The 12,943-nt window shown below is 41.7% G+C and overlaps 1 protein-coding gene across 2 annotated transcripts in view; it reads left to right on the plus strand.

The window, feature by feature from the left end:
* The first annotated feature begins 732 nt into the window (after positions 1 to 732).
* Positions 733 to 12,943, plus strand: part of TBC1D9 (TBC1 domain family member 9) — a 109,435-nt gene continuing 97,224 nt past the window's right edge. Inside the window, exon 1 of one of the 2 annotated variants that reach the window (XM_023636512.2) lies at positions 733 to 1,806. In XM_023636512.2, coding sequence (XP_023492280.2) covers positions 1,677 to 1,806 — 130 coding nt within the window. In that variant the 5' untranslated portion in view covers positions 733 to 1,676. Of the gene's footprint in view, positions 1,807 to 4,956; positions 5,059 to 12,943 lie in introns of those variants that run through there. The other variant, XM_070258597.1, reaches the window with a different exon arrangement.

The following is a 12,943-nucleotide window of genomic DNA, read 5'->3' on the forward strand; positions in this document are numbered from 1 at the left end:
TAAAAAGGCAGATCAGTCAACGTAACAGTAAAGGGAGGCTTCCATTCCTTGAGAGCCCACTCACTGGGTGGGAGACCAACAGGTGCAGAGGCAGCCTCATTAAAATGGCTGGGATGCGCTCACTAGGTCATTGGAAGGAATTCAGCAGTACAAGTGAGAGCTACACAAGCACACATTTTAAAGTCCACACAAGAAACTCTCATTTGAATGCTTTGCTCTTTTGGAAACGAAGTCCCTAGGATTGTCCAACTTCCATAACAAAACAGAGCTTGGTAAATTACCGTCTTCTGAGAAGAAGAGCCTCTTTTTGCTGAGCTATCTGCAGATCTCCCGAGTGTAAAAAGAGGCGAAAAAAGGTCATCAGATATGTAGGTAGATGGGCTGTGATCACAAGAGACCTGTAGTTTTGGGGGAAAGCAAAATTGTCTAGGGATCGAGCTGACCTTTGTGTGTCTCAGATTTCAATGATTTTTAAAAAATTTTAATTCATCTATTAAGTGTGGATAAATCCCTGAATTCTCTCATGCCCGGTCCTGGAAACTCCAAATGCTTGATACAGGAACAGCTGTGGTGTGAATTAGTCGCTCTAAGCTTTTGGGCTGCTTCCAACTTGCTATTGCTCGTGCCCTACAGGTCAAGGAAAGAAGTGATGTAATGCACTTAGCTGGGCCACTTTAATTACAATGGAATGGAGAGGGGGAGGGGTTACAGGCGGTGACAAGTTTAGCACATGACTTGCCCTAGGGATGCAGGAAACAAAAACATCGACAACCATTGGCTGCGTCCACTTCCGACCCGGGTATCTAGTCCGATGTCTGGAACCTTGAAACACTTATTTCCTGGGAAGAAGGGTGGCGCTAGCCTACAGAGCGTCAACCATAAACACACACATACACACCCCCAACGGAGGCTGGCAGCGTCCTCCCTGCTGGGATGTGCGTGGGGCCGAGTGCTTAGCACACGGTCCCCAGAAGGTTCCCCCAAAGCCAGCCACAGCGGCCCGGAGGACCTGCGTCCGCGGAATCTGGTGTCACCCGGGCTCGCTCCAAGTGAGCTTCGCTGTCGTCATTCATTCGCAGTGTCCGGAGCGTCCTTCCAGCGGGGAGCTGGGCTTCGCCCCGGGTGCGAGTGGCCCGGGCATGGAGTGTTAACCGCGGTGACCTCCAGGGCTCTGAGCGGCTAGAAATCAAAGGGGCCCGGAGCTCGAGTCGGCGCTTCGGGGGCAGCCGCGCCCCAGCCCAGCTCGGCCCTGACCGCGGGGCCGAATCAGCTCTCGCCGCCCGCAGCCCTGCCCGCCGCCGAGCCGATCCCGGGACTGAGCCACACCACTTCCTCCTCCCCCCGCTCCCTTCCTCCGCCTCCTCCCGCCGCCGTGGGCCCCAGCCGGGCTGCGGCGCGGCGGGCCTGGGCGTCTGCGGCCGCGGGCTCGCGGGGGGCGGCGGCGCCGCGGAGAGGATGCTGCTCGCCGCGCCCGCGTCCTCGCCGTCCTCCTCGGCCGCCCGCCGGGGCTTTGTTGTGGCTCGGGCGCCGCGGGCCGCCCCCTGGTGAAGTCGCTTTCCGCCGCCGCACCTAGCGGGCGGGCGTGTGCCTGGGAGTGCGCGCCCCTGCGCCCCGCTGTGTGCGGGACCCGAGCCGCGGCCCCATTGTGCGTCCGCCCGCCCGCGGCGCCCGGGAACATGTGGGTGAACCCCGAAGAGGTGCTGCTGGCCAACGCGCTGTGGATCACCGAGAGGGCCAACCCCTACTTCATCCTGCAGCGGAGGAAGGGGCACGCGGGCGATGGAGGCGGCGGCGGCGGACTGGCGGGTAAGGACCCGCGGCCGGTCTCTGCGGGAGGGGGTCGGGAGCGCTGCGGCGCCGCCCGCGGCCCCGGGCTGCGGATCCCCGAGACGCCGCCCGGTCCCCGGTCCGGGGCTGGGCGACCCGCCCCACTTTGGTGCGTGGAAGGCATCAGGAGTCGTGATTTTGAGACTGGGAAAAAGATGCTGCTTTTCCTACCCTGTCAGGCTATGGGGCCCTTCGTCTACTGGGCGCCCCCAAAGTGGGTGGTGTTGATGAGAATGGAGATGAGTGAGTCTGGGGTCGGGGGAGTATCGGCCCTTAGGAATTGAATGCAGTCCTTCCTCTCCCCGCCCTTCTGAAAAATAGCGCTTTATATATGGGCAAGAGAGGTGAAGGACGGTTAATTTTTACTTCATTTTCTTTACTGGTAATAGCAGGATCAGGTTTAAAACGCTCTTTTGTTTCCAGGGAGCAATCACTAAGGAGCTGGTTTGGTCATTTCCTATATTAGTTATGACGGAAGAGAATGAATAAGGAAAAAGGAAATTTTTTTTTGGTTGCACCTAATTAGACAGGAAACAAAGCAGGTTGTCTGCTTGTGAAAAGAATTAACAGTATAACTACATTTTAACTATTTTAACTCAATCACTTGTTTCCTGAACCCCCTCACAAGGTATTATTAATACTGTAACTAGTATTACTGAAGCCATGTCATACCATTCAGGATTATCAAATCAGTCATATCCCAAGTAGTGCCATATTAGAACGGTCTGTCTTTATTAACTGACTAGTTTGCCTGGTGGGAGGTTACAAATAATCTCCAACTCATCCCAATACTAGAGAAATTGGACCTTCCTTTCTCCCTGTTGGTTAGAATGAACAGAACTGGGATAACTTTTTACAACGAAAAAGTTAGCTGAAGAAATAGGAGAGGTTTAACCAGGAAAGGACTGCAGAAAAGAGGTGAACCTTGACCTCTTAGGCCGGAGTTCAGACTATATCACCCCCCAGGAGCTTGTGTGCTTGGTAGATTGTTGCTTTCAGAATGCCCTGGTATGAACTAAAAATTCCTGATAAAGTGTGTATTTAGCTATGATTATAATGTATAAGCTAGTTTTCTCAAGATTAAAATTCAAATGTCACATATTGGTTTGAAAGATCTTGCTAGTGCATGACATCGCCTGGGGGTAATTTGATTTTTCTGCACTTTTTCTACCATAAAAGAGAAAGGAAGCTGCAGGGCTCCAGACCCTCTTCTTGAAATTCTTATTAGTGGCCTAGAATCAGAATTTTCCAGGTTGCTTTCTAGAAGTTGTCTAACTATATACCTTAATGTGTAACTTGCATATCTAATATTGGGATCAGCCCAGATTGTCTTTTAAATCGAAAACAACAATGGAGAGATGGAGAGTAGACCGCTTACTATATTGACAAAGAACATTTCCTGCCTGGAGTTCACCCTCCTACACCATGTAACTACTAGATATTTATTTTCTAGAGTCATTTGCAATAAGTTATGAAAAATTCAGAGATGCAGAGCCTTCTTTTTCTAGTGAACATTTTTATTGTGTTCCTACTGACTCTTAGAGCTGTTACTACCTACAGTCCATCTGGAATCTCATCATTGCTGACTTATTTCAGACTGATAAAGTTAGATCTTTTTAACTGAGAACTCATAGCCATTGTACTTACTGCTAGAATAATGGAAATTATTATCGTGAGTAAAAATATTCCTGCCAACAGAGGCTATTTTCAACCAACAGAGGTATTTGCTCTGATGGATTGGTGCCATGTCAAATGTAGCAGGAACATGTTAGAAATCCTTGTACTAGGTATAGTATATTCTAATTTGAATGTGAGTTCATTCATGCATTCATTAACTCACTAAATCATTTAACAGATATTTGTTGCCAACTTCTGAAATACCAGTGTCCTGAAGCCCACAGCCTAATGGGAAAAGGGAGATGTTGATGAGATAAACACATAAAGTAATAGAAAATTGGCACTCTGCAGGGTCTCAGCAGAAAACAGAATCCAGCCTGGTTCAAATGAGGAGAGTTTGGTGAAAAGACAATTAAGAAAGATGGAGGCAGGGTTACCAGAACCAGTGAAAGTCCCAGCAGTGGGGAGCTGTTAGCGCCCTAGGCCTGAAAAACAAGAGGCAGGAGTGATGCTCCTGGAGTCTCTGTGACCTGGAGCCAGGCAGGAGGAGCTTGGGCCTCCAGAGAAGCAGCCACCCCTAGACACCCAGACCACAGCCAAAAGGGGGAGGAGAGAACATGCCCTGACTGCTCTCTTCTCCCTGCCTCCCAGCCTCTGCCATTGCCCTCTCATCAGTGGAACCCAATAGAAGCCAGCCGGACAGGGTGTCCTGGTGACATAGTTTCTAGGGATCAGCCACCCAGGCATGGATCTGGGAGATGGCGGCTAACTGAGAATGACCAGCACTAAGAAAGGAACATACTGTTGGTTATCCCAGTCTGGGAAGGGGGTGGGATGGAGGCAAGGAAAGATTCCCTGAGGAAGTAACACTTGAGCTGAGAAATGAAGAAAGAAAAAAATCAGCCTGTGAGGACAGGAGGGAAGAGCAAGTGTTGGGTATCAGTTGTTGGAAGAGCTCAGAACCTTTATATAAAGTGCATAATCGGGACCAATGTGCCATTGTCTGCTCAGCAAATGGGTAATGGATGAGTGGGAAACCTGCTCAGTGTGAACTGGCCAGGAGCACTCAATGTATGTATGGTCTATGTGCTTGGTAAGATGTTAGCACAGAAAGCCATAAAAAATAATGGACCACAATGAGGACACTTGCCTCTTTATTTTTTATCTTTTTGAGGAAGATTAGCCCTGAGCTAACATCTGCTGCCAATCCTCCTCTTTTTGCTGAGGAAGACTGGCCCTGAGCTAACATCCGTGCCCATCTTCCTCTAGTTTATATGTGGGATGCCTACCACAGCATGGCTTGCCAAGCAGTGCCGTGTCCACTCCTGGAATCCAAACCAGCAAACCTCAGGCCGCCGAAGTGGAACATACACACTTAACCGCTGTGCCACCAGGCTGGGCCCCAATTGCCTTTTTATTTTATGTTATTTATTTGTTTTTGCTGAGAAAGATTGTCCCTGAGCTAACATCTGTCTCAATCTTCCTCTACTTTATATGTGGGATGCTGTCACAGCTTGGCTTGATGAGTGAAGTGTAGGCCTGCACCCGGGATCTGAACCCGTGAACCCTGGGCCACCAAAGTGGAGCCCACGAACTTAACCACTGTGCCACCAGGTCAGCCCCCTCATTTTATTTTAAACCGAGCTATTCTTGTCCCAGTATTCCAGGCAATACTATAGTGCATAGATATTGATGCAATGAAGTTTTCCTTTGTAGATTCACCTGATTTATTTATTTAACCCCCTTTAAGTGAGATTTCATATACACACAGAAAAGTGCATAAAATAAAGATGCAGAGTGCAATGATTTATCACAAAATGAACACCTTGGAACCAACTCCAGGATAAGAAAAACAGAACATTGCCAATACCCTAGGGGCCTGCCTTGTGACCCTGGCCCAAGTGCTACTCTCACCCTCCCCCAAAGGTAAAAAAAACTATCCTGATGTTTTTGGGTAAGTGCCTCCTTGCTTTTCTTTATAGTTTTTCCAACAAAGAACATATATATCTCTAAACACAATATTTTGGTTTTGCCTATTTTTTGAGCAAAGAATGAAATGGAATCATAGAGTATATATTCATTTATGTCTGGGTTCTTTGCTCAGCATTATGCTTGTGATATTTATGAACGTTGTTGCCTGTGGCTGTAATTTGTTCATTTTTCGGTGCTGTACAGAAAACTATTATATGAGTATACCACAGTCATTTATCTACTGTATTGTTGGCGGAATTTTGTATGATCCGTTTTTGGGCATTACGGATAAGGTGGCCATGATCATTCTTGTATGTGTTTCTTGGTGCCTGGGGCAGGCCATGCATCTCTGTTTGGTCCATACGGAGGAGGGGAATTGCTAGCTCCTAGGTGATGTGTGTCGTCAACTTTAGTAGATAATACCAAACTGTTTTCCAGAATAGTTGTACCAATATACTGCCACCAGCAGCATATGGGAATTTCCCTTGCTCCAACTCCTTGCCAGTATTGTCAGTCTTTGTAATTTTAGCCATTCTGGTGGTTTGGTAGTAATATCACATTGTGGAGTTAATTTTGTTTTTTCCTGACTGATGTGGTTGAGCACTTTTTCACATTTATTGGCCATTTGATTTTGTGACAGTATTTTGTGACGTGGTTGTTCAAGTCTCTTGCCTACTTTTCAGTTAGGTTGTTTGTCTTTTTCTTACTGATTTGTAGGTATTTTTAATATATTCTGGATATGAGTTCATTGTTGGTTATTTGTGTGGCAAAATATTCATTCTGTTACTTGCCTCTTCCCTCTCTTAAGGATAAGCAGAGGTTCTTAATTTTAATGTCTGTTTCCTTTATAGATTCTGTTTCCTTTATGGTTAGTGTTTTATTGCATCCTGTTCAATAAGTCCTTTCCTACTCTGAGGTTATAAAGATATTCTTCTATATTGTCTTCTAGAAACGTCACAGTTTTAACCCTTATATTTGTATGCAATTCACTGGGAATTAATGTCTGCATGTTGTGTGAGGTAGGGTTAAGTTTATTTCTAAAAAAATTTTGTGGACATCCACTTGTGCCAGCATGATTTGTTCATAAGACTATTTTTTCCCACTGCCCTTGTAGGGCTACCTTGATCATAAATCAAGTGCCCAAATATGTGTTGGTCTGTTTGGGGTCTCTAGTCTAATTCTTTTGTCTTATGGAATATTCTTTCACCAATAGTTTTGCACTGTAGTTTTACATTAAGAGTTTACATTCATTAGATCAAGTCCTCTTATTTGTTCTTTAAATGTTTCTTGGCAATTCTTTGTCTTTTACATTTATACAACATTTTAGAATCAGCTTATTAAGTTCCACCAAAACAAAACAACAGCAACAACACAGACTTTTAAACTTTTGGGGTTTTGATTGAGATTGCATTGAGTCTATAAATTTGGGCGAAATTGGGATCTTGTAATATCAGGTCTTCTGGTCCACGAACATGGTATATTCCTCTATTTATTTAGATCTTTTAAAATTTCTCTCAATGATGCTGATAGTTTTCTGTGTAGAGGTCTTATACATCTTTTATTATGTTTATTCCTAGGTATTTCATATTTTTTTGTTCTACTGTATATTGTGTCTTTTAAATTTTTATTTTCTAATTCTTTTTTGCTAACTTATAGAAATAGAGTTTTTTTATACTGACCTTGTATCCGTCTTGTATCCAGAACCTAGCTAACTTATGAAATGAAGTCTAGTAATTTATCTGTAGATTCTTTTGTATTTTTTACATAGTCATATCATCTGAGAATATTGACAGTTTTATTTATTTTATTTTATTTTATTTTTATTTTATTTATTTTAATTCTATATGACTGGAATTTTTTCAGATGCTTTTCAGTATCTATTGAGGTAATCGTATGATTTTTCTCTTTTAATCTCTTAGTATGGTGACTTATATTAACCGATTTTCAAGTGTTTAACCAAATTTGTTTATATAAAATAATCCAACTTGGCTGTGATATATTATTGTTTTTATATGTTTATTAAAATTGTTTGCTGATCTTTTATTTAGGATTTTTGCATCCTTATAAATTAGTGGGATTGATTTATAATTTTTTTTTTAACAACATCCTTGCCAAATTTTGGTATCAAGATTATACTGGCCCTAAAAACAGTGCTCACTCTGTGTTCTATTTTCTGAAAGAGTTTGTGCGATAGCAGTATTATTTCATCCTGACATGTTTGGCAAAATTCATTGGTGAGGCTATCAGGCCTTGAAGTTTTCTTCGTGGGTCTATTGAATGGAATGCCAGCTATTCACATATTTTACAGTTTTCTTTTACTGTTAGTTTGCTGAGTTGTTTATTTCTAGCATTTATCCTTATCATCTAAGTTTTCAAATATATTGGCAGAAATTTGTTAATAATATTCTTTCTCTCTTTCATTTTTTGCAAGGAAGATTGGCCCTGAGCTAACATTTGTTGCCAGTCTTCCTCTTTTTGCTTGAGGAAGATTGTTGCTGAGCTAACATCCATGCCCATCTTCCTCTAGTTTATATGTGGTATGCCTACCACAGCATGGCTTGCCAAGCAGTGCCGTGTCTGCACCCGGGACCCAAACTAGCAAACCCCGGGCTGCCGAAGCGGAACTTGCGTGCTTAACCCCTGTGCCACTGGGCTCGCCCCCGAAGCTAAGTTTTGATATGTAGTATTTTGGTGATTATTTCATTTAGAATAGTTTCTGTTCTCCATTATGATCTTTTTCTTTGATCTTGAATTATTTAGATATATAGTTCTTGGGGCCGGCCCCGTGGCCGAGTGGTTAAGTTCGCGCGCTCCGCTGCAGGCGGCCCAGTGTTTCGTTGGTTTGAATCCTGGGGGCGGACATGGCACTGCTCATCAAGCCACGCTGAGGCAGCGTCCCACATATCACAACTAGAAGGACCCACAACGAGAAATACGCAACTGTGTCCTGGGGGGCTTTGGGGAGAGAAAGGAAAACAGTAAAATCTTTAGATATATAGTTCTTAACTTCCAAACATTTTGATATTTATTTTACAGCAGTCAGAAACCATAACCATATTTTATATAATTCACTGTTTTGAAATTTAATAAGACTTGTTTTATGCCCTGTTGATAATCAACTTTTTTGTAAATGTTACATGTTATGCTTGAGAAGAATATGTACCTTGCAGTTGCTGGATAAATGCTTTCTTTATGTTCATTTGGTCAAGTTTGCTACTTGTGTTCAAATCTTCGATATCTTAACTGATTTTTTAATCCTCTAATTTTGTCATTTACAGAGAGAGGTATGTTCAGTTCTTCCACCATAATTGTCATTTTGACTGTTTCTCCTTGTAGTTCTTAAAATTTTTGTTTTCTGTTTTTGAGGCTATATTATTTGGTGTATATGTGTTCATAATTGTAGTATATTTCTGGTGAATTGAACATTTTATCATTATGAAATGTTTGTCAGTATCTCCAGGATTGCTTTTTGCTTCGTTATTGTAGTTAGAACAGATTTATTTGGTTAGCATTTGTATGGCTATCTTTTTTATAATTTTACTTTCAACCTTTTATATCCTTATGTTTTAGATGTGTCTTTTATAAGAAGCAGAGAGTTGACTTTTTTCTTCATCCAGTTTGAAAATCTTTGCCTTTTATATGGATTCTTTAGTCAATATACACATGACTTGTGTTTAAATCTACTATCTTATTAAATGCTTTCTATTTTTTCCATCTGCTCTATGTTCTTTTTTTTAAATGAGCATTTTTTTAAATTGCGGTAACATTGGATTATAACATTATATAACTTCCAGTTGTACATCATAAATATATTTCGAGTTCTGTGTAGATTACATCATGTTCACCACCCAAAGTGAGATCATATGGTATTTGACTTTCTCCCTCTGACTTATTTCACCTAGCATAATACCCTCAAGGTCCACCTATGTTGTCACAACATGGCTGGGTTTCATCGTTTCTTATGGCTGAGCAGTATTCCATTGTGTATAAATACCACATCTTCTTTATCCTTTCTTCCCTTGATGGGCACCTAGGTTGCTTCCAAGTCTTGGCCATTGTGAATAATGCTGCAATGAACATAGAGATTGCTCTGTGTTCTTTTTATTTGCCTTTGGTGGGATATGGGAGTTGATTTTTTTTTTTAATGATTACACTTTAAGCCTCTATTAGCTACAAGTTTATATTCATTTCACTATTCTTTTAGTGGTTACTCTGGAGATTATAATGCATTCTTGACTTACCAAAGTATATATATTTTTAAATTTAATTTTTATTTTTTTTGAGGAAGATTAGCCCTGAGCTAACATTTGCCGCCAATCCTCCTCTTTTCGCTAAGGAAGAAGCAGTGTGTAGGTCTGTGCCTGGGATCCGACCCTGTGAACGCTGGGCTGCCAAGGTGGAGCATGTGATCCTAACTGCTATGCGATGGGCCAGCTCCTCAAAGTATATTGTTAATTAGTACTTTCATTGGACTTAAAATTTTTTAATTGGTACTTTTAATCTCTTCCCAGATAATGTAAGGACCTTAGAATACTTTAACTCCATTTACCCTCACCCCCATTTATATGCCATTATTGTAACATATTTTAATTCTGTATATATTTTCAACCCAAAAACATATAATTACCACTGTTTTTAAAGTATGTATTCAGTTAGATTTCCACACACGTTTACCATTTTTGTTGTACTTTCTTCTTTCATGTTTCCTTTTTTCTGGAATCATTTTTCTCCTGCCTAAAAAATTGTCCTTTTCTCTTTCCTTAGTGAGAGCCTGTTGGTGACAAATTTTCTCAGTTTTCGTGTATCTGAAAAGGTCTTTGTTATGCTTTGATTCTTGAAGGATATTTTTGTTTTGAATGGTTGGCAGTTAATTTTTTTAAAGCGCATTAAGGTATTGTTCCATTGTCTTCTGATTTACGTTTTCTTTTTAGAAATAAACTGTCACTCTGAATTACTGCTCCTTTATAGGTAATATGTCTCTTTGCTCCAGCTGCTGTTAAGTTTTTCTCTTTGACTTTAGTTTTCTGCAGTTTTACTGTGATCCGGGTACTTGTGGATTTTTAAAAATCCTGTTTGGGGTAGAGGCCTTCAATCTCTCTTTTATTGGTTTTATAAACTTCTCATCCACTGTCTTTTCAAATATATTGAAGTCTCTGTTCAACTCCAAGATCTTGAGCCCACGTGGGTCTGTTCTGTTGTCTCTTATTTCTCCTAGTTTTCCTTCATGCCATCATGTCATCTTTTATGCCTGACTACTTTTGATTATGTACTGGATATTTTACTTCTACTGTGTAGAAGTAACTGGACGCAGAAGAGGATGTATTCTATAAGAATGCTGTATTCTATAAGAAAGATTGTTTTCTGCCAGTTGCAAACCAGAATCGCATTAATTTTAGGTATTGATATATTTGAAAACTGAGCTCTCACCTGGGTAGTTTTGCCTACTTAGCATTCATATTTATGATTAGGTTGTAGGCCTCTAAGGTCTCAACCCAAAGAGAGAGGAATGTCATTAGCTTCCCGCCCTCTTGGGTGGCCCTGACTTCTTTGGCGGCCCTGACTTCCCTTTCCAGTCTATGATTCTGCTAAAAGCACACCCAGTCTCTGGGCCGCTCAGCAGCCCCTCCTGGATGAAGCAGATGCCTCCCAAAATAACAAGCACCCCACATGTAGGGCTCTTCTCTCTGAGCCTCTCTTTTCCCCAGGTGAGCTAATTGTATAGCTGTCCTCGGTGACAGATAGTGGCACAAATTACTTTGCCATTATCGTGGGGGTGCTATTCTTATCCCCATTTTACAGAACAGGAAAGTAAGGCTGTAGAGAATGAGTGACTTGCCGTGGGTCACACAGCTAATAAGGAGCGGCCTATTTGCTTATGTATTTATTTATTTTTCTTTACAAGACTAATTATAATGATATATACTTTATTTTCTCTGTATGTTATTCTTTCGTATTTTCTTTACCACCCCGCTTGAGAATCTAAAACACTCAAAAAATTTACATGCAATTTTAGGAGTTCTGTGGATCCCAGGTAAATTAGAACATAGGCACTTCAAGTTAGAGGACGTCACCAAGAGATCGAGACAATTTCTCATTACGCAAAATCAAAAGTGTAATATCCTCAGTAAGCTGTTCTGTCAGAAATATGTTTGAGTACCAACTGTGTGCAGAGTGCTTAACTTTATAAAGACATAAAAGAAAGAAAAGGCAGGTTTGTCTTGCTGAGCCATTGCTAACTTAGTGATCAAACCAGGATGAATAAATTTGGGAGAGCTGAGAACATAGGCATGGAGGTAGGAGTGCTGGAAGGCTGTAGCAAATTGTCCCATGTGAGATACAGCACTGGACTGTCCAGGAGTTGGACCTTTTGCACCCCATGGAGTCCTTCATAACTAGGGAAAGTCTCGATGTGGTAACCAATAAAGGAAATCAGAATACGTCACCCCAAAATATGCTTCTTTGACATAGAAATTATTTTGAGCTGAAGGCAATTAAGAAGCCATAAATGCAGACAAAGCTCCCCCTTTTTCACTTCAAGGCAGGAAACAAATTCTTTTGCTGCAGACAGATTCTTATCGGTCCAGAGGAATCTGGAAACAAACCTTGTTAAACTAACGCTTATCTCCCTAGTTAAGGAAGATAAGGACTACCTAGCCCTGGTTGGACTTACCCCTTTGTCTTGTCAGTTCTTCACAAATGTATTGCTTCTTTGTCTAAAAGTATAAAAGCTTCCTGCTCTGGTCACTTGTTTGGGTCTTCATTCTCTTGTGAAGGCTCCCATGTACGTGTAAAAATTCAGTAAAATTTCTATGCTTTTCTCCTGTTTCATCTATCTTTGTCAATTTAATTTTTAGACCCAGCAGGGACCCAAAGAGGGTAGAGGGAAACTTTTTACCCTCTTGTACCAAAGAACCCCCAGTGGTGACAGAGAAATAACAAAGCAATGCTCTTCAAGCTCTGACTAGTTATCAGGTGCCTGTATTTAGGGTGAATGCTTTCATCTTGCTAATTTTTAAGTTTTAGCCAAGTTGCTACTAGTTGCACCTAACAGTTAATATTTTTCTTTGTAGATTAATTATATATAAAAGTGAGTAAAATTTGTGTTAGTTCCTAACAGAGTTTATTCTCATGACTGGTGACTTCTGTGCATTGGGATTAGCAGTGGTCTATATCCGTGTGTGGGGTTGACTCATAATATGTACATAATAAGCAAGTGCTGCCAGCAAGAAGCATGATTAGACAAAAGCAAATGTTGCTTGCTTGTTCCCTGAATTCCTCCCCCTCTGCTTGTTATCATCAGCTTCAAGAGAATCTGGTCCACAGAATGATTGTCTCCCATTCCAGTTTGTCCTGAGACCACTTTATTCCACAAAGAAGCTGTAAGGTTGAACGCATATAATTTGAGATGGCTTTTGACATCTTCTGGGTGTTTGTAAACTGGTGTCAGTAAAGTAGGGAAGAGAAGATTAGCTCCAAGCTTCCTTTCAGAAATTTGAGGGACTGAAGCCAACTTGCTGTTCCAGGGGCA

Source organism: Equus caballus, chromosome 2 (assembly GCF_041296265.1).
Source record: "Equus caballus isolate H_3958 breed thoroughbred chromosome 2, TB-T2T, whole genome shotgun sequence".
Taxonomy (NCBI): Eukaryota; Metazoa; Chordata; class Mammalia; order Perissodactyla; family Equidae; genus Equus; species Equus caballus.